This window comes from Telmatherina bonti (genome assembly GCF_933228915.1).
Source record: "Telmatherina bonti genome assembly, chromosome: 15".
Taxonomy (NCBI): domain Eukaryota; kingdom Metazoa; phylum Chordata; class Actinopteri; order Atheriniformes; family Telmatherinidae; genus Telmatherina; species Telmatherina bonti.
Window position 1 is genome coordinate 27,884,447 of NC_136613.1, and position 23,274 is coordinate 27,907,720.

The 23,274-nt window shown below is 39.2% G+C and overlaps 1 protein-coding gene across 1 annotated transcript in view; it reads left to right on the forward strand.

The window, feature by feature from the left end:
• The window catches only part of LOC306766896 (partitioning defective 3 homolog B-like), a 230,308-nt gene that overhangs the window by 145,989 nt on the left and 61,045 nt on the right, over positions 1-23,274 (forward strand). The window contains exons 20-21 of the mRNA XM_079254754.1: positions 8,648-8,758; positions 9,064-9,435. Of these exons, the coding sequence (XP_079110880.1) occupies positions 8,648-8,758; positions 9,064-9,435 (483 nt within the window). The remainder of the gene's footprint in view (positions 1-8,647; positions 8,759-9,063; positions 9,436-23,274) is intronic.

Genomic DNA, 23,274 nt, shown 5'->3' on the forward strand with positions numbered 1-23,274 from the left:
GGGCTATTCAAAAGCACAAATGTCAGTCTTCTGAGCGTTCTACTCACTGTTCCACATCTGGGTTTATGTGGTTCTTCAGACTTTTCCTGTCAATGCTCTGCTCTTCTCTACATGATTGTTTTTTTCTTTCTCAACTCCCTTTGGTTATAGAGCAGACCTTTAATAAACTTAGATGTATGTTTCTCACTTGCAAATGAGTGGCCATACATGTTCCATACAGATTGTGGTGTTAGCTTGTTAATATTCATGAGTCACCATTCTGTTCCCACTAATGACACGACGAGAGGTAATGAATTCGTCCTAACTGGCTGCTAATCAGCTGCTAATCTTACTCCCATAATCCTTGTGAAGCAGTGCTCAAGTGATAATGGTGTTAACTTGTAAATTTGAAAATTAGATCTGGATGTTTGGACAGATTGTGCGTGTGTTTTTGTGTGCATGTTGGTCTCTATCAATTCCAGTTCCAGCTCTTTTACACTCAGCATTTTTTGGTAGTTTAATCATTACTGAAGAAAAAAAACTAATAAAATGTGAATAAAATAACTTCGAAAAGAGAAAAAATGAAATAATGAAGCTCATTTAAATCATCTTTCTTACATAAACATGAGCACTGGAAAGGTCTAGATAATGGTTAATGATTTAAATTATCGGGGTTTTTTTGTTGGACAAAAGATCATTTAAAAAAGGGAAAAAAGTGAAAATGAAACAGCTGACATGAGGCTGTATGGACATAAAAAAATGACTGAAAGAAGCAGAAACTAAACAAATTATGTTTTAAGGCTTGCTCTTCAACACCATGATGTGTGGAAATACCAGAACAATTTCTTCATGTTTGTCATTTTTACTAACTGTGTTGGCAGTATAATGACAAATACAAGTTGTTTGAGTCTGAAGGCAGTCGTGTTCAGTCTAAAGCCGCAGCATGAGAGAAAACTTAGATTTAAATCTATATTTAAAGCTCCTAAACAGCAGTATGGAGTCGTTATTGGAGCCTTTCATATATCTTGGTCATTTTTTGATTAAAACTTAAGCGATAATGAGGGGAGACACAAAATGCTGTAACTTTGCATTAGTTGGGTCTTTAAATCCTCGTCTGAAATCTAAATTATATTCTGATTAAAGTTATTTTGCAACTTGTGTCCATTTAGACATTTAATAGCTGACAATGACTAAACTTAGTTACTTCTGCCAGCCTGCGTCCTTTCAGCTGCAGCTAGATTGTACTCTGTTATGCTTTACCCCTCCAGTTGGTCCAGTTAAACATACATTACTTACCGAGCTTGATCACTGGGAGTAATCAGACAGTTGTGATGATAGGGTCGGAGAAAATATGGATGATATGCTAACAAGTACTAACCAGCAACGGAGGTAGCCAGGCTAAAGCTAAATAGCATTGTTAGCTGGCCGAAAAAACGCAGTTGTGCTGCACCTTCTTGCACCGGGATATTGAGTACCTGTCAATTAAAAGGACACGTCCCGAATAATGACAAATTTTGAGGTGAAATTGGTTAAAACGGATGAGTTATTAACAAAAAGTCACATTTCTCACACTTGTCATAAAGGTAAACCTGACCTGCTAAACCTAAAATGTTTTTTGTACCAGGCTGTAAACATGTTTATTTCTGATGTGATGTTGGTCTTTTTAACGTGGGACTCTGGGAATTTGATATCTCTTGGAGCCCCTAGTGGCTGAGGGAAGAACTGCAATTTTTGGCACTTCCGCACAGGGTGTTTTTTTTTTTTTTTTTTTTTGTTTTGTTTTTTGTTTTTTGCCGCTTGAATCTGATAAATCTACTTGTGCCTGAAATGAAATGTGATATTCATAAAACCATTTTCCTTCATTTTTTTAGTTTCATTGGATTTCTTACGTCCATAGATGGTGATGTTATACCTGAACTTCCTGTTATGTATTTTACACATCCACTCTAAGCAATCTCACATCATTAGGGTTAGCTGTGCCAACATGAGAGCTAATAAGCCTGGAATAGATTACACATAAATGTTTTACTTTGTTTATACTCTGCAGTGTGGTTTTTTGCACATGTATGCAAAAAAATAAAGTACTAAGATTTATGGGGCCTACAGGCAAAAATACATTGCAGTCATGGGGAGAAATGTAGGTGTTTTAATCTGATTTCTAATTATCAAATAATCATTATCTGATAGAGGATATCCGATTATGCTGTTTCCATGATCACTTAGATAATCTTGGAACTCCAGAAATCAGATAATTATCTGAATTTTGGTATGCATATAAACAGGCTCACCGACACTCCCTTTTAAAAGGTAAATACTGGTCTGGAGGAATGCGTACGTCTCCCCTCATCTCATTTCTCTTAAATTTATTTTTGTATTACTCCATATTCAGCATTTTAAAACCTGAAGTAAGAAAAGATAAAATGGTTACTCTGGAGACCCTGAATGAACCGTTTGACCTAAAACATCTCTCATTTTGTTCTGCTTTATTTGATTGCAGTTGTTATCTGCAGATATAATGATCATATATTTCACAATGATTTGATAGAAGTTAAGAGATACAACTGCATCCCTCCAAAAGGATTTTCATAATTATTTTTCCCATGTACCATCCTCATTTATTCTTTAACAAATAACACATATAATGATTTTTACACATCCTAGCAAATCTCACAAGCATTTCCTTAATTATGAATTTATAGATATTCGGATAGATCTTGTCGTTGTAGAAATGTGTTCATAGATATATTTATAGATGGTTATTCATATTGTAATTAACCATCCGTCCGGAGCCTTCATAAGAAAACCCAGTGAAACCCACAGGGGATACTAGCAAGCAGATATGATTAAGAAAGAGTTACCAGATTAATTACAGTAAGGCAGTACAGTGCCAAAAGTCCACAGCAGGCATGATGTAAACAGGTTGCCCCAACAGGTGTTGTGTAGCCCACCTTCTGTGAAACTGTAGTTTACTAAATATGAACGCAGCCTTTGTGAAATGCTTCATTTTCATATATTCAGTAGCCACAAGAAGATGGTATTAGTTACTATGAAGGGATGCTCATGGTCAGCAACAATAATCAGATAGTCAGTGGCATTCCAATGATGATTGATCATCACTGAGCTGGCTCAAAGTGTGCCAAGAAAGCACTCCCCACATCGATACACCACACTCACCTTCGCTATGGTGGACTGTTGTCACTAGTAAGGGCCATGAATTCATGTTTCTGATGCCAAATTCTGACTACCATCTGCAGGCTCAGCAAAAATCTGTCATTCATCAGAGCGGGCTACATTTTACAATCGTAAAGAGTCATTATCTGAGTTACAGTAGCCTTTCAGACAGCTCAGCGGTTTTAATATTTTTCCCTGACATCTCTCATCAGCAAAACATTTACTTATTCAACCCTTTTTTTTTTTTAATGTATGAACTCCAGAGATTGTTGTGCATAAAAATGTCAGCAGATTTAAAAATATGTAGAGCCTGCTCTCCAGTTTGATGCTTTGTGTGAACACTAGTCAAAGCTTCTGGCTTGTACCTGCATGATTTTATACACAGCTGCAGCATTGTCAGCTCTTTGGATGAGTATATGTTTATGGTTGGTGCTCATTAAGTGTTGCACATGTGGAATATTTCACTGTGCAGGTAATTATTTGGACATGAAATGGTTAAAACAGTGGGCCATATTCACCAACTTACCTCATAGCACCACACATCTCATCACACCACCCCCAAACTGAACTGAACACCATGCACTGAATTTTACTTCACTGTTTACTTAGTTATCCTGCTGCTCATAATTATTATTTATACTATTTTAATATCCATTTCCACTAGTGTTAAGGTATAAGACCTGTACATATCATCTGTAATTATGTTAATAGCTTCTGCCAACACTGTGGATGACCAGCCGGTGGTTCTGGGATTCGCATGAGGACATTTTGCATGTGGTTCAGGTAGCGACTCTGATCAGGTGACTTTAACGTGCACACATGTGCATCCTTTTCCACTGTTGTGTTCGATCGACCAGCAGTAGCATGAAATCCTGTCTTTACTGGGATTTGTTCTTGAAGGAATAAAAGGAATGGAAAATGGTTTCTTTATCTTCTGAGGGAAATTATTGTTGCAAATTCATCTGCATCATCTTGCTATTTATTTTAGCAAAAGAAAATGTTTTGTAAATTACCACAATGCATTTTTTTTTAAATCTAACAAGCATAACTGTAATTTTATTATTGCATCAGAATGAATTGAACGAAAGACAGCAATACAGACACTGACTTTATTCAAATTTATTGGCACTTAAATCTTTAGGAGTATTATTGAGTATGAAGATATATGGGTGGCAGTGGCCCGGGTGGAAGTGCCACTTGTCTTGTGACCTAATGGTCGGTGGTTTGAGTCCTGCTCCCCTATGCTGCTGCAGCCCTAAAGAGGATTGCAGAAGGTTGTGTTAGGAAGGGCATCTAGCATATTTTACATGTGCTGATTCACCCGAGCGATGGTTTGCTGTGGCGACCCCTTCACAGGGACATGCCAAAAGAGAAAGCTTAACGAACCAACTTTGAGTATGAAGATATAAAGATTTACTGGGATGTTACAATCGTCATAAAAAGTTTTCTAGTAGGATTTAAAGACCCACTCTGAAACTTATTGACTTTTAAAATATGAAATTGTGACCCGTTTTGATGGCACCAAAATTCATGAGGCGCGTTTCCGGAGCTGTCACTGGCGAGCGGCGTCCTGCTGCAGCATTGTACAATTTTCTGGATCGGTTTCGACGTGACATTTTGCTTCAGTTTTGCTTCACGGTATAATAAGAAACTGGCTGTTTTGAACACGTAACTTCGCTGATTCAGCAAAAGAACACAAGAAGAATAAAGGAGAGAATTGGACAAATCAAGTCATTGTAAGATTGTCTTTTGCTGGCTGGAGAGAGCTAACAGGTCAGGTAGGATGTGATTGATGCTGAATTAGCTGTCGATAGAGGCCACGTGACGAGAAATATGGCAAAAGTTCTGTAGTGTTTCTTTAAGAACAAGATTGCATGTAGGAACTTTTGGTGAAGGAGACCCAATGACTCCAATTTGCACTAATTCCAAAATGTGTTACTGTCACTTTCACTGAGGGTTCAGGAAACTTTGAGATTCTTGAATAAACATGTAGACTCGTTTTTATTCCATAATATGTCGACTTTTGAGAGTGATACTAGAGCGCGAGGAGAGAAGGATGTTTTATGAGTTAGAGAGTGAAGCTTGATAGTGAGTGAAAAGAGCAAAATGTTAAAGAAAAAGCAAGACGAAGAGGGTGAAAGTAAGGTAAAGTACAGAGTCAGAACTGAGAGTAGTGAGCGTATAGGAAGACTGCTGAGGAAAATGTAGGGAAGGAGGGGTAAATTAGGGTTGGAGAGAGTTGAAGGAAAGGGTAAGCCTCCGTAGGTAGCGATAATTAGAGCACGCCTTGTCCCCTGTGTAGCAAACACACACACATTCTGTTAATGCACACAGATGATTGGAGCCCTTCATTGCCCATTGAGTCCCCCTCTATGGGTGGTAAATAGGCTTTGCCCCCCCCATCCACATTAGGCATTTCAAAGAAACCTATTACCTCTCTGCTCAAAGTGCACCTTTGTTTTTATCAAACCTAAAACCAGTCACACTTCAAAGTAGCAATAGATTTCTCCTTAAATAAAACACAAGCAGGTATAGTGGTGCTTCAGAAATAGCAGTTCTAGTATCACATAGAAAATGTGTGGACAAATAGGATAATTTATCAGTAATTTCACCAGATAAATAAAGCATAAGATGTGCTATAAGGTCACTGTTGCTGTGGAGATATTAACTATTAAACATCTTTGACTGGCTCAGTTCACCATGTCCTGCTCGCCACATTGCTTTGCTGTTGAAGTTTAATGAGCTCCTGTGTGTTTTTAGCAACATTCGAGTAGGTTATAAATAATTACAGTCCTTTAGCCTCTGAATGGCATATTCCAGAGATTTAAATCAGACTGTGACACCAGAAGCTGACTCCATTTAAACTTAGACAAGAGCTGGAAAACTTGAAAAATGTATGTAAAATCGCTTTAACATATTAATGTGGATCATGTTCAGCCTGGATGTTATGGCAACTCAAGCCTTTAAATAGTTGCTTAAAGGTGTGAGTGGTGCGCTGTGGCCAAAAACCATTAAATTGCTCTGCCATAGCTGTGTTTAAGGAGATTAAACTTCCACTGTAATGGGGTTGAAGTGTGTGTGTTTTTTCCCTTTTAACACTCAGTGTGAGGCAAATGGTTTGGCTAAGCAAGCCTAAAACCCAGGATATGGTAAACACACAAGCAAAAGGTTTTTACCTTGTGGTTGGAGAACATGCCAACACCTGCAGAACATACCAACTACAGAACTTGTAAGCTCCACACTTGATGAGTCATCCAATAGCTGTTCTGTCTTTACTACTTGTTTCGATGTGCCTTAGATCTCTTTCATCGCAGAGGCCCCTTAATATTGATTGTGCAGATTATCAAATGAATAGCTCAGATGGTAAATCCCAAGATCACACGCGCATCTCCAAACCAACACAGTTGCTTTATTAATTGATTAAATATTCGCTCACTGTTAAAGTTTGAAGCAAATAAGTTTGCTTATTCAGCAGATATGCGTGTTTCCTCAAGCTCAGAAGCTATCATACAGTAGAATTACATTTCTCCAGTGCTCATTCAGATGAATGCGTTGATGTGTGCATCTTCTTCATGTAATGGCTTGAGTACAGACCATGCTGTTGATGCTGACCACACATTAACAGTATTGACTCATGCGGTTCAAGTATTGATATGTGGTCGATTAAATTGGTCCTCTAAGTCTATTTTGTACATGCTATCTTTAATTTACTTGGAGGTTTATTTTGTAATGGAACAGCAGCTGTAGTCATATTCTTTCTGTCTTTATGTGATTGGATTACCTGTCTACAAATGTTTTAGACTAAAGAATTGAATACAACTCTACTGGGACACTGTGTAAAATGTAAATGGAAACATAATGTAGAGATTTACAAATCTTATAAAGTCATGATCTTAAAAGTTAACCTCTGAACATATACCCCACTGTGGCCTAATGTATCGTAGTGTTTTTAATGTCTTTTATATTGTTTTTAGCAATGCCTATTTATTTTGTTCTTGAACACTGTACTGACTGAGCACATTAATTTTGTTGCACATCATTTTGTAAGGACAATAAATTCTATTCTATTCTGAACCAACATTTTATTTCCTATAAAACATAAATATTATATCAGAAGGTAAAACTGAGACGTTTTACCCTCTTTTATAGAAAACACAAACTCATCTAAAATTTGATGGCTACAGCACACCCAAAAAAGTTGTAGCGGGCAACAAACGGCTGGAAAATTGATTGACTCTGCAAATTTTTGATGAACTAATTGGTTAATTAATAATTTGTTAACAACTAATAGGAATAATTTGCACCCGGTCAGTAATACAACTGGGTATTTCAGAAAGGTAGAAGCTTTGACGTTGATAAATGGGAAAAGGTTTACCATCTTAAAACTGGAACATTTTCCAAGAAGTGTTCCTTGGAGGCAAGTGGAGACGACTTTGAAGATCCTACTCGTCAGAGTGTATAATCATCATGAAAAGCGAATCAGGAGGAGTCTCTGTGTGCACGGGAAAACGTACGAACGTTTGTTGTCTTTGCGCCCACTCCATTTAAAACAGATGTGATTCTCTTCTGGAAATCCCTGCATGGGCTCAGGAACATCTCCAGAAATCGGTGTGTGAACAAAGTACACCATGAAATTCACAAATGCAGGTTGGAGTTCCATCAAGCAAAGACTAAACCACATGTGTATATGATCCAGAAACTTGACCAAACTTGATCCTCTGACCCAACGCTCGTTTAAAAAGGTATATGGCAAGATGGAACCTGTCTTGTTGTCTGATGAATCAAAATTTCAATTTTTTTTATTTTTTTTTTTGTGAAACCGTGGGCACTGTCCTGCAAACTAAAGAGAAGAGATCGTGCATGTTATTAGTGGACAGTCTATAAACCTGCACCTCTGATGGTATGGGTTGCTGCCGCTGGCATGGTCAACTTACACATCTGTGAACACTCCATCAAAGTCATGATGAGGTCATATTTTCCATTAAATCATAAAAGTATCAAAATGTTATCAGTTATTTATGTTACATTTCTCAGATTTACAAATCATTGCATTGTTTTTATTTACATTTTACACAGCATCCCAACTTGGTTTTAAATTGGGGTTGTATTAATAAAATCTAAATGATACTTAACTATTAAGTACTTTGCTTTACTGTCATTTTCTTGTGTATATGTGTGTTTCTTAATGTATCTGTCAGTGGGAACAGAGGCGAGCAGATAAGATTCATGCCAGCGTTACTGGTCTTAATGTTCAGTGACAGGATGTTCTGAGAGTTCCTAACACTGAATAACACAGCGTGTCTGCCTGCCTTCATGTCTGCCTTTTGCCTGTGCATGGCTTGTGCGGTCTACGTAGGCTTGTAATCACAGGGGTGCTATTGTTGTTTCCAGTTTTGTGAAAATCTCCAACTGCAGTTGGTATCGAATGCTTTTTTTTTTTTTGTCTCTTTCTTTGTTTCTGATGGCGTTTTTTATGTCACGATTGTTTTCTGTGCAGATTTGGAAAGAAAAAAGAGGAGAAGAAGGAAGCAAAGGCGGCTCTGCAACGACAAAAGTCTGACATTCTAAGTGACCATGAACTAGAGAGGATGAAAGAAGAGAGAGAGAGGTGAGTAGCTTTCTGCAAAGGAGATGATTGGAGGTTTTGTGTTGGGAATCCTCTGCATTGAGGAATGACATACAAATGTGAATTTAAAGGTCTCTTTCATTCCTTTCGTATATTGCTTGCCATTCTCACTATTCACTCTATTATATGTCCACCTGTACTTCATGCCTGTCATTCCTGAGTTCCTTTCTTTAACACTCTTTCTCTCTGGTGGCTTTCATAGGTCAGCAGCCAGTAGCTCATTCACAGAAACCTCTCCAGCAATGATATACCCAGTGATAGTAATTGGTCCTTCATTTCTCCTCCAGGATTGAGGCAGGGCATCCTGAGCTGCGAAACAGGGACCAGCAAGGTGGCGGTGGTGGGTCTTCATATCCAGACTTTGAGGATGACGATGCAGATCCCAACTATGCCCGGATACAGTCGTTCAGAGACAGAGATATGGCTTCAGTGCCACAGCCGATGCCTCAGTCGCCTCCCTACAGTAAAATTCAGCACGCTCATGCCCGCACACCTTCTCCTCAAGGCCCCTCTGGCTATCCAGGACATGGAATACATGCTAATGAACCCGGTGTCGTCGCAGAGGAAGACCCTCTTGATAGGCTGTATGCCAAAGTCAACAAACCAAGAGCCCCTGGAGCCACATCTCCTGCTCCTGCTGCAGCTCCTGCTAATGACAGGTAGGTCTCAATGACTTTACAGCAGCGGTACTCATTTCGGTTCTAAAAGGGACGCAATCCAGCAAGTTTTCCATGTATCCCTGCTCCAACACAGCTGACTCGTGTTAATGAGTCATTGTGCAAAACCTGATAGGCTGCTAGATCCATTTAATCCAGTTCCGGTGTGTTGAAGCAGGAACAGATGGAAAACCTGCTGGATTGCTGCCCTTGTGGTTAGAAAGTATGAAATATGTTTGTTTTTTTCAAGGGGAACAGTTTTTTTTTTGTTTTTTTTTTTTAAATCGCACAAGTTCTAGTAAAGGATTTTGATATTTCTATGGAGTTGACATCATTTTCCTGATTTCCCCAAACCACAATCTCCTTGGAAACGTGGATAAATCTTGGCCACATCCTGATGGAGGGAGAGTTTGATCCATGTCTAATACCACTTGATAACAGCCGGGGTGGGGGGGAAGTCTGGTCCTCCAGCGCTACTATCTATCTATCTACCAGATCTACTGAAATTTTTTGTTACATCCATTCTTCAACACACCTGAAATAAACGGCTATATGCCCTGATCCGGCTATGCACAGGTCAGGTATTGACCTGGTGTGTTGTGTGAAGAGATGCACCTAAAAGTTGCAGGATGATGGAGCTTGAGCACCAGACTTGGGCACCACTGAGTAAGGCCTTTCACTCTGGCAGGGTACCATGACGAGTCCAGTTCTTAAAGGGATGCTATTATGGTATTTCAAGTTTTCTGCGCTTTCTACAGTGTTACAGTGTTGAATCCTCATCAGACATGTGAACGGCACTGTTTTTTATCACGTAAACGCATGTCTGAGTTTGAGTTCCAGCACGCTCTCTGTTTGGTTTCCATGGCGACGAAAAACGCGTCGTTTTAGAGAGTTTTTTTCTACTTCCTTGTGACGTCCCGGGGGATAAGGTTCGGTGATTGGTCACCTTCTACTGGTTAACAAGGGCATGTACAAATACATCAGGCGGGTGGAAAACGTGGGATAAAGTTATTTCCAACAATGGCTGGTGAGTTTACCAAAGAGAGACATCCTGCTGCATTCGTTGCTGTGGATTGCTGTTTTCCACCTCAGTTTCAGGGTCTGATTCAGGTTCCAACATGTAGGACTGTATGCTATGTGTTGACATTGTATTTTGTTTTTTTTATTGAGTTCATATGAGCCTAATCCTTCTGTTTATGAGATGTTACAATGACGGCGAAAGCAGGTGCGGTGCACGCTCCCGATGTAGTGCAGTGGCGGGAGGCGGAAGTGCGGAAGAGTCTCAATCCACTCGTTTTGCCCGCAGGCTGATCTGACAGCCTACGGAGAGGGTCGATCTGAAGTAAATAAAGCGATTTGTGACAATAACTCGATCAATCCCAGGCCTTCTGGGCTTTTTCTTTTCAGGTTAATTTAGACCATCAAACAAAAAAAAGTAAGAGTAAAAAAAAGAGGGAGAAAAGGGGGAAAAAAAGTCTCCCGATCCCTCTCTATCTCAGTACTGTATCATGTTGATGTTCTACCGAGATTGTTAGTTGAAATCAGTCACTGCAGATGAAATATTTATCACATTGTTTCAACTGTATTAAATAATATTCAATCAGTTAGTTTGTGTTGCAGCTCTAAATCTCTCAAAGAGGGACAGAGCGGCTCTGACGTCACCCTGCTGCGGTGCAGCGGACCATGCGTGTGTTTCTCTGCATTAATGCTCCAGTGGTTGCGCCAATTTCACAGCAATCTTCTGTTAGCATTTAGAATTTCCATGCTGTTCTCATTTAGAGGCTTTGCGTCGGATGGTTCACGCCTCCACGTCGTCCATTAATTTCTGATAACGGACACTTTGTCGGGCAATATCCCTTACTTATTCATTTCTCTGTTTGACCTTCTCTTCTATAAATCACCTTTATCTGTCAAAGACTCTTGTGTGTATGTGTGTGTGTGTTTGAAAATAGGGATGCACCAATAGCAATACATGTATGGGTATCGGCTCAATACCAAGCGTATGTACTCGTACTTGGTAAAAGTATACCAATACCACAACCGATACCACACTCGTCAAACTAGCACAGATGTCTTTGATGACATGCGGACATGTTTTAAAAGAATTAAATGCCTTGAATGTTAAAATGTGACATTTGTTACACTAAAACAGTGATTCTCACCTTTAATTCAACAACAGCCGCACACAATATACTAAGACGAGAGGAGAGCCGCCAGCCCCCAAAGAAGTGTTCCCATGCTACGTATCCTGCTACGTTGGCAAATCAGCTTTCAACATTCAGCTTTTTTTTAGCAAGAAATCGTTTTCTTAAATATTCCACGGAGTAACGGCATTTTTATGCAACAGCATACGGTGAAAATACAATAATGCCTCCGGAATGTGGGTGTTTCTTTTTTTAGCTGAAATTAGCCAAAACTGACAATTCTGACAGGGTCATTTAGGGCTGTTACGACAACAAAGTTTTGGCAAGCAGCCTGCAGCTCTTGTTTGTGGAGAGAACTGTACTGTTGAGGATCATTATGACTTAGATAGCATTTTCAGACACCCAGTGGCTGCTTCACAAGCCGCAAGTCAAGAGTCAGTGAGCCGAGCCGCACAATGAGTAATACTGCACTAAAAGCTAAATCTTTGTTTTAAAACCACACATTTATAGTTGTATTTAGGTAAAATGTGCCAAATCAAAATAAAACTTTTATATTTGTGTTGGTGAGGTAACTTCAGAAAGGATGGGTAATTTATTACAACTTAATGAAATCTTACACAGTTATAACAGCAATAATAACCATAGTCACAATAATGTTCACATAAACAGATTTGGTATCTGCAAATATCGGTATCTGCAGATATACACATATCAGGTATCTGTATCTGATCAGAACTCCCAAAGATTCGATCAGTGCATCCCCATCCGAAAACAATAGATACAAACTGACAGACAAAAAGTAAGGAGTGTACGCTTGCTTTAAGCTGCAATATGACAATATGAGGGCTAGTGTTTTCATGTGGCCACAAAAAAGAAAAAAGAAAAAAAAAAAATATATATATATATACATATGTAATGTGTGTGTGTGTGTGTGTGTGAGAGGTCAAGAAAAAACAAAATCCCCACAGGGCCCTCTATGTGCCTTTCAGCTTCACAGTCCTTTTCCTTTACCTTTATAATGTCAGTCACACCTTACTAACTTTGGAATATATCTGCTCGAACTCATATTTTCACTCTCGGCCACACGCGCACACGCACACACACACACACACACACACATCTACATACACAGTCAGTCATGGACATTCACCACATTGCTGTACCTGTCTTAAAAGGGGAGAAGTAAACCTATTTGAAGGACAGATCCAGGCTGTATAGAAATGTTTCCTGACACTGTTTTTTTTTTTAAATTAATTTTTATTTTCCTGCATAATAGCAGCCATTCCAGTAATAACATTCCTTTGACCTTGACTTCTGCAGATTTCTTTGAAATCATTATAAAATCCGAACTGTTTATGAATGTATTTATGCCTAAATGTGTGGTTCCAGCTCATTTGATTTAAATCCAGCTGGGAAGAAAAGCAGAGGTCATAAAAGCAGTGACTTTTAAGACATCCACCTTAGCTGCAGATTTTACAATGGGGTCCTGTAATTTCAAGTATCTTGGTGTGTATGGAAGTTGGATTATGCAAATGGTCACAGCTGATTTGTGCTTGCATGCTGATAAATATGGTTAGATAAGTTGATCTTACTAGGTGGCTTTAAATGTTTACGAAATTATTAAATCTGCGCTTCATACTTAGCGTAGAAACCTCTTTATACCATGAGGTTTGTTTCATCAACCAGGAAAATATTATATTTCATAGTAGACACTGTCAGAGAGACAAATGTATTCAACAAGCATCATTATTATTAATCATTGGATTCACAACCCCAATTCCAGGGAAGGTACGTTGTGTAAAATATGAATAAAAAACACAAGAATAAACTGATTTGCAAATCCTTTTTTAACATGTATTTAAACAAATTATAAAGACGAGCTGTGTCATGTTTAAACTGATAAAAAAACAATAACATAATAGCTTTTTTTTGTATTTGTTTTCTGTTTATGCTGTTTGTTTCCTCATTTTGAATTTTATGCCAGCAATAAGTTCCAAAAAAGCCGGGACAGGGTCATGTTTACCACTGTGTTACAGTAAGTGTTTGGGAAGTCACCACACTAAATGTTGAAGCGCTGTAGGTGGAAATCTTTCCCATTCATGCTTGATGTACATCTTCAGTTGCTTAATTAAGATCTATGTTGTTGTACTTTGCACTTTGTAATGTGCCACGCATTTTCAATGGGAGACAGGCCTGGACTGCAGGCCAGACAGTCTGGTACGGTCTCCTTTACAATGAAGCCACGTTGCTGTAGCCCGTGCAGAATGTGGCTGGGTGTTCACTTCACTGAAAAGGACGCAGCGTGGATGCATCATATGTTGTTTCAAATACCTGCGTGTACCTTTTAGCAATAATGGCGCCTTCCCAGATGTGCTGTCTCCCAATGCCATGACTGATACCACACCCCCACACCATCATAGATACTGGCTTTGAACTTTTCTTCTTTGGCCTGTGGAACACTATATCTATCATTTCCCGAAATGAAGACTCGTCGGACCACAGCACACTTTTCCAGTTTGCGTCAGTCCATCTGAGATGAGCTCGGACCCAGAGAAGCCGGTGGCATTTCTGGCTGTTGTTAATGTATGGCTTTGGCTTTGCATGGCAGAGTTTTAACCTGGACTTGTAGAAGGACTAAACTGTGGTAACTCAAAGTTTTCTAAAGTGCCTGAGGGATGGATGTTCACAAGCATTGAATTTTGGTTTTCAGCCCTGTTGCCGACTTGCAGAGACTTTCAGAATCATTTTATAGAGTTTATAGACTGTGGATGCTGAAATCACAAAATCGATTGCACATTGAGAAACATTGTTCTTAAAATTTTTCAGAGATTTTTTGCAAACAACTGAGCCTTATGGGGATGCTCCTTTTATAACTAAATAACTCTCAGCTGTTTCCATGTAAGCTGTTCACCTGTGGATTGATCCAATAAGGTGTTTTTTGCGCATTCCTCACATCTCCCAGTCTTTTCTTTTCCCCGTTGTCACTTTTTTAAAGCATCTTGCAGAAATCAAATTCAAAATGAGTGAATATTTGCAAAAACCTAAAAATAAAAAACAAAATGTATCAGTTTAAGCATTGAATTTCTTGTCTTTGTAATATTTTTAATTGCATATGGGTTGTAAATGATTTGAAAATCATATTGGGTTTTTCTTTAAATTTCACACAACATCTCAGCTTATTGGAGTTGTAGTTTATAACACTTTGTTGATTTGTGATTCTTCAAGTGAATGTGTTTACTGATGTTTATCCCACAATTTTCCTTTCCTAAAAGAGGTAGCACAAGTCTGTGTACTGAGTTGAAATCTTCTGCCCATGGCCAGCAGTCTCAGCTGTTTACTGTTTACTCATGCAGACAGAAGGAAGTACAGTTATTGGCTGATGGTAATCATTGTGGCCAAAAAAGGAAGGTAGTGAGTTAGTGATGTGTGTGTGTGTGTCAGCAAAGGTCAGAGCCACTATATGCATTTAGAAGATAAACAAAATCCCCTAAGGGCTCTATTCCATCAGCACCTTTGCAATGCCATGAAGCAGAGCTGCGTACACCCACTGGGCACTTCATTGGGTTTTCTTGTTCAGTGGTTTTGTTTGTTTGTTTTGCTTAGTTTTGATTGATTATAATTGATTATTACTGTCATACAAACAGTGTTAGTGTTGTCCTGCCCAAAATCTGATACAGACCCTGGATTCAGGTCTTTAGAAGACTTGGTATATGCTGTTCACATGCACGACATATATGGAGTCTGGGTTGCAGAGTCATCATTTTCATTGTATCAACAGAGTCAAAGCATTGTTTGAACAAATTTCTCATCATCAGTCACATGGCAGCAACTTATTGCATTCAAACATGTAGACATGGTCAAGTCAACAGATATCAGAATGAGAGGATAAAAGAGATTTAAGTGACTTTGAAGGTGACATGGTTCTTGGTGCCAGACAGGATGGTCTTAGTTGTTGTTTAGAATAAACACAATCTTCTCTAGGGTAACCACTAGATCTAACAAAGGAATGTAGAATACCACTGTCAGCAGAAGGCCATACTGCAGCCCTCCTGTCAATCCAAGCAATGCTATGGGAATGTAACATAAACATGAGAACAGCACTGTTCTCCTATGACTCTGCCTTTCTGTGAAATTAATCATGAAGGTCTTAGTAGTTTCCATGATGATGATTTACATTTTATAGGTATATAGGTATAAGGTATTCAATCTTCTTATGATATACTACCATGGGGCTCTTTTCTCTGCTTCCTCATGGTGGTTCTAGGGTTTTAAATTGGGGGGGGGGGGGGGGGGGGCTGTTCATGTTCAGTTTTTTAGTTTCTTTTTGTGCACAGTTTCTCGTCAGACACCACTTTACCAAATCCTAAATAAACTGTGCTGCTCTGCATTGGTTTGCACGGAAAGTAAAGAGTTTTTCTTTAAGTTTCAGGTGCATTTACACCGACATGGTGACACATACTGTATAGTCTCAGACACTTCTATATTAATCTCACATCTCGACTGGGACCAAGATCATACATGCAGCCTTTGTAGATATTAGCAATTATTGCTTCCACTTCTAAACATGTTGAATGCTGTGAACAGTGCTGACTGAAAATTAAATATAAATACACAGCGTTCTTTCATACCTGCAGCCTCGACGATAATTAAACATATTGCTTAGATTTGACAAAACTAAGTTTGAACTCAGCGTAAGCAGTTTGTAAAACTTGTGAAATAAGAGAAGAGCATAAGAGCGCATCAGAAATGGATCTGTAGCAACACATTTTTTTTTCAAATGAAACAATATTTTTCCTTTTAAAAGACCAATACCGTAACGGCATATATGTGTGTACTGTCTTTCCATACTTTTGTGTAATTTAAAGTGTGTGTCATCATTTGAGCTACATGATGGATTAAACAGCTGTGTTATAATGGTAAACTTATTTTATCCACACATTACAGTTATAAATCTATCTCTTCTCCGCTTTGCTACCAAATTCCAAAGGACACAGCAATTCCTTATGCATGGCTGAGTTTAATGCAGACTCATTTAATAAAGCCATTAGACACACATTCACTCTCTCTCTCGCTTCCTCTCTCTCTTTCAAGGACACACATATATTTTAACACAGAAACACAATACATTTGCTCAGGGTTTATGCAACTTCAATGCATTTATACCATGATTATGTACTGCAGTTGTTCCTAATGTACTTAATTTTTCAGACTTCCTGCCAGTAACTTTCTTGTATTGTTTTCTTTTATAAAGTTGTTTTCCAATTAGCGTCCTAGCATCATTGCAGTGAACATTGTCTGCTTAGATGACGCTCATTAGAGGTTGTTTCCTGCCAGTAGACTGGATTACTGTAATGGTCTTTTAACGGGACTTCCTAGAAAAAGCATTAAACATCCACAGCTCATCCAGATGCTGCTACTAACCAAGAGATCTGAACACATCCAAGTTTTAAAATCTTTACACTGACATCTGGCCAATCACAGAATAGATTTTCAAACCATTGTTTACAAATCTCAGAAGAGTTTAGGCCAGAACACATCTGGGAAATGTTCAGAGAATATAAACTAAGCAGAGCTCTTAGATCCAAAGACTCTGGTCAACTAGTCCAGAGTCCAGACTAAACATGGAGAAGCAGCATTTAGCTGTTAAACTGCCAGTCACCAAACGTAGACACATTCCAGGTTAAAAACGTTTCTTGTGTCATGCGGCTGTGTGTGAAATCAGTATATGGAGGTGCTGTTAAATGGGCCTTAATGTCAGGAACTTAACTGCCATGTATGTCTTTATGAGGATATCTCGGACACATATCCACATCTATGACCCTTTTCCCTCAAAGTAAAGTTGTAATCATCACCTACCCAAACTTTAACTGAACATTGTGAAAACCTCCCAATGTCTTTTCCAAACTATGCTAAGGGACAAAAATGCCTCCACAAAGTAGAAATGTCCTCACTGTTTTAAAAAAGAAGATGTGCACGAACACTGTGCAGCCCTTTTTCTTTTTTTTTCCTTTCTGAAGTGACCCCGTATGTCTCTGATGAAAGCTGCCCTTAGTTTTCTTGAGTGGCTGCCCCCTCCCACCTTGGCCCATCCACCACCACCACCACCTAACCCTTTCCAAGTGCCCCTTGCAGGTTACCATAACAACCACAACCTCTGGCACTACACCAATTAGAAAACAATCAGCCTTAACAAACCAGAGTAGAGTGAGCTTGGCAGAGAGGGGGAGGAGGGGTACTGTAGCACATGTGTAAAAGATAAGAAAGATGAAAGGGAAGCAGGTCCACACAGGGGGCGTTTGTTCGCCAATTTAATGAGGAAAACGCACTGGTTCTCCTACCAGAATGAAAATATTACACAGACTCAGTGATATCTGAATCAACCCAGTCGCTTTCTGGCTGGTTATGTGGCTGCATCAAAAATATGATCTATTAAATCAACTTTCTGTAATCTGAATTTGTATAACAATTGATATTCTGAGGTTAGAGTAAAATCCCCACCCAGACAATGAATTATAGAAAAATATTTCACTTTGCAGCTGAGAAAATGAACCACATCAGTTCATGATGATACCAGTAGCTGTTACAATACATAAACCCCGTGCAGGTTAGCTGCTGTAAAATGCGTTAATGTTACTGAGAAGACAAAGCTCCTTCTCTCCTTTCTCAGTTTTGCTCCTCGTGTTTGTTTTTAGTGTGCTTGACTAAAACGGGTAAACACATCTGAAATGATTTTGCATTTGGCTTTAACTTGTCCCACCATCTGCCGTTCAGGGAGACTCTGCAAACTTTAGCTTTGCTTGCGCTGGATGAGCAGCTGTTCTCTTTTTGCTAAATGTTATCCAGTAAGAGTGTTTTCTGTCGTGTAAAACAGTCCACCAGACCCGCCGTAAACTGCTGAGTACAGTGTGGAAGAATTATCATAAATTACTAATAATTTCACATAAAAGTTGGAACAGTGAAACAGACACACTGAGGTAGCTGCCTCGTAATAAGTTCATACAGGAGAGAGATGAGCTTTTAGTTATGCTTGGCTGGCCTCTGGAGAGGCTTTCTTTCTCCATGTTAATTAATCAGACATCCTTTCACCTTGTAGTGCTGCACAAACATGCACAAAAACTTTTTTTCTTTTCTTTCATGCACAAATCTACATATTCACTGTCTACATCTTACATACACTTCTTTTCAACACACACACCATGAAGGGAACTTGTAGTAGATGTCAGTTTTGTCTCTGCAAGGGCTGTTTTCTACATCTGTGTCGTCTCGTAGGCAATTAGCCTTTGCAGAACAGGAGGTTTGTGTGTGTGTGTGTGTGTGTGTGTGTGTGTGTGTGTGTGTGTGTAATTTGCTACTGGTGTAGTCAATTTTTCTCATACGCTCTTGAATGAAAAAACTAAGAATAAAATGTTATTCACGAGAAATCAGCTGAGCTAAGAAGAGTAGTTATGATGATTTGTATCACTATATAACATTTGTCATGTGGACTTTATTATTATCTCCCATTAATATTTAACCTGATAGTTTATGGTGCTCTTGACACTTGATAGTCTAGTCCTCTGCAGGGGGAATAAGAATCTAAGATTGGCCTGTTTGTGTCTATTTGTGTGAATGTGTAGGTACATGCGTCTATATAGGCATAGGCATGCGTATGGGTGTATATGCGTACGTTTATGCAAATGTCTGTTTTTTCCTTCTTTCTCTTTCTATCTCTCTCTTTTTCTCTCTCTCTCTCTCTCTCTACGAGGTGTTTTCTTTCTCTTTCCCTTTGTCTTTCTGTTGCTCCTATCCTCTCCGGTCTGGTCCAGCAGTAGAAACTCAAAAATTTACACGAAATAAATAAAGAAATAAAATATAAATCCAGAAAATCAAAGGGAACATCATACCAGTAATGCTCCCCTTGGCAAAGTAAATCTGCTCAGCAGAACACAGCATCCAGATCATCTTTCTGGTGGCTTAAATGCTGGACGAGACAAAAAAAAAAAAAAAAAGTCATTCACTAGAAATCAGCTGAGTAATTATGATGATGAATTTGTATTACTATATAATATTACTATATAACATTTGTTATGTGGACTTTATTATCTCTCTCAACCCTTTATAACTGAGCTGTACTTTGTGAAGCTTAAAGGAAAATCCAACTAAGATGAGCAATAGCCTGTTTGATAGACATGCACTTTAGTGGTTTTAAAAATACTTCACGTTTATTCATTCATTATCGTAACCGCTTAGTCTGATTAAGGGTCGCAGGGAAGCTGGAGCCTATCCCAGCATCTTTGGGTGAAAGGTAGGTTACACTCTGGACAACTTGCCAGTCCATTGCAGGGCACTTCATGTTTAGTTTTAACAAATTTAGAAAATGATATCACTCATAGGCCACCATGGCTGACATTGCAGTGGATGTATTGCACAGTTTATGTAATGATGTTGAGCTGTTGCTGTGTAGTCCCAGCACTATATAGCAGTACATTGGCTCTGTTTTTGCTGGTCAGCTTTTTCAGTGTAAACCAGAGTGCTCTGAATGAGAGAATAATGAAAAAAATCACTGAAAATAGACTTGAAAATAACGATGATGAGATGGATGAAGAGAACAAAGTGGATCATATTGGATTGTATTGACAGATGTCCCATGCATAGCAGCAAACAACAAAGGCATCAAACTGAGCTGTCCAATATTATTGGCCAGTATCTGCATTAAAATACATTATCAGAAATTATCATTATTGGTTGTTACTTTCCTAATGACACAACCTTTACATAATATCCACATATTATATATGAAGTTCTTTAGCAATGCCTCACCAACTCAAAATGACAAAATATAAGAAATGCTATTTACAGTTTTCCAGATATTTTTTCTAGTTTGGCTTAACTTGTTCCAAAAATATCTACATCTGTTGACATCAGCATCAGAAAGGAGGTGACTGTTAGTGACCCTTTTCCCTGAGGCAGTATCCATAGCCAGTCTCATTGATGATTTGGTTGAGGGGATTCAGGTTTATCCAGAATAGCAACGGGGACCGGGTATCTCCTTTGTATATGCCACATTCAATGGAGACTGGTGCAACTGGCCTGCCAATGGACTGGCGAGCTGTCCAGGGTGTCCCCTGCCTTTCGCCCAAAAGCCTGCTGGGATAGGCTCCAGCTTCCCCGCGACCCTTTATTGAACTAAGCAGTTAGATAATGAATGCATGAATGGTGCAACTAGCTTGAAGGTGGCTTCCAGCGTGGTCACAGGCTCACTGAGTTTGCAACAAAGACTCTTAGAGTGCTGTTGATCTTGTACAGCTTCAGGCATTTCAGGACTTAATGTGTGCAGCATTGAGTCATAGGCTTTCTGGTAATCAATCAGTCTTGTCTGGTTTTGCAGTCTCAGGCAACAGTTCTGTCAACCAGCCGCTGATGTTTGGCTGGTAGCTGCTGAGTAGCTCAGTTAGTAGGGGGACTGTCTACAATGTGGGAAAATCGAGTTCATGATGAGTGTAATTGAACAGAGAGACCACTGGCCTAGAAATCGCCCAGTCAAACAAGGTCTGTGTCTCATACTGAGGAACCAGGTTACTTTGACGGCAAATTAGCGACTGGAACACAAACGACAATATGACAAAATGCCTCTCAATAGTTTGACAGTGCTGTGTGTGGTCTTGGACTGCTGTTTAAACGTGAACAGGATGGCAAAGAGGACTATAAAGAGACACAAGTTGGAATTGAAGTAGAATTTTCAGCAGTCAATTCATGGTTGAGACACTTCTTTGGGGATTTTCATGGCTAATCACCTTGTTAGAGAGCACCATGCTGTGCAATTAATACTTCAACATTTAACAGCTGTCAACTTGCATTAAAAATTTTGGAGAAAGTCAAATTAAGTTCACCAGTAAAGGTCATGGTATATTTTAGGTACATTGAGGCATATTTAGACATGCTAAATAACTATTTGTATGTAGTGTATGTTTTCTGAAGTTTTTTGGTAGCAGACATTTGCAGACTACTGTAACACTGCATCCGATGTACTATGTGAGTTGGGTATCAGTGTACGAAATCTGGACTCCTGCAGATGGTAACACTAAATAAAGAGGTGGGCTGTAGGGTTTTGCTTGTACAGGGTCGTTACCAATGATTCAAAGACTATTACGGGGCAGCAGGTTGTGTACAACTCAGCTGAGGGACACCGAATGTCTCCTGTCTCTGACGTTTCTCTCATTATTTTTGCTCACCACCTCACCAGCGTTTAAGCACCTTTTGAGAGAAAATTGTTGGTGTCAGCCTTCACGTTCATACCCACCAGCCCCTGTTAGCTCCTCTTGCTGCTGTGATTGACAAAATGACTGAAAGGCATCAGGAGAGAGATGCTGTGAAAATGAACCCAGGTCTTCAGGAAAGTTGTGTTCATCCACAGGCTTTCTCCCATTCAGCTCTCCTCTTCTTGTCACTCAGAAAGCAGTGAAGACTTAACATTGCTGTTTTCTTTTGATTGAAAACAGCAACCAAAAGCAGCAGGGTGCAGCTTAAGCTGTGGTTTAATTACAGAAGAGTTTATATGAGAAGAGTTTATGAAAAAGTTGGTCTAAGCTTAAATGACAACATTTTCTGATACGTGTGAACATATAACTCATTTTCTGTTTTGAAATAATCTTTTGTCAGCTGTATGTCAATACTGGCATTTGCAGCATTTTTGGCACTTTTTCTGAAGAAATCTGAGATTTTTCAGCCATCTTCAAAACTGCCAAGAGCAAATGGATTTATAGCAGATCCAAGAGAGAGGTTTAGAGTGTTTTGGCTTTAAAATGGGAGGTAAAGTGGGATTAGGAACCAAGAAGACAAGAAGTTTTAGAAAAACAGCTTGAAGCTAGCGTATAATATAACAGGAAGGAGTCATTTAATTTAAAATGCAGAATAGAAAAGTGAGAAATTTGGGACAACCGAACAGACAAAGAAATAATCAGCGTTTTGAACTTTAAAAAAAAAAAAAAGGATCATAATAATAATAATGATAATAATAAAACTTGAAAGAAAGTAGATGTTTTAGAAAAGAGAGAATTTAGCTGAAAGGGAGGATATATAAGTGGATCCCAAATAATTGCAGGAATGAGAATAGTGGATCAACTATTGAAAAGAAAATGAGAAAAGAGGAGGTGGCGAGGGATTTCAGGGGTAAAGAGGCTAAGTGGATGTTCTGGGATAATTCAGCAGATGAGATGTAGGAACTGGGTGGACGGAATCAGGACGGCAGAGAGAGTGAAGAGAGGGTCAGTGAATATTCGGGGCTAAAAGTGCAAATTAAACTGAAAGAAGTAGTTGTGAAAGCTGAAAAAAATAAAGCAAAGGATAAACTGCTCTGAGAAACTGGGAGAAAGTGGTGAATGTAAAGAGGACTAAAAGGGAAGAATGCGAAGAGGTTTGAGGGGGGGCGATGGGGCGCAATGGGGAGCAGACAAGAAAAGGGCCAGAGTGTGTGTTTTCCGGACTCAAAGCGTGCAATTCAGTCTGGCTAATAAGAAAAAGCTCTCAAGAGGCACTCGTGTGCTCCATCCCTTCCTCCCTGCTTGCTCTCCTCCCTTCAATAGACCCTTTCTAGGTCTCTCTTCCCCCCTTTGCACTCTCTTCCTCTCATTTATGATTTCCGCCTCGTATTTGCACAAGTAGTTCTCAATGAAAAATAAATTCCATGCAAAGGACATCCGCCGGCAATGCAGCACGTACA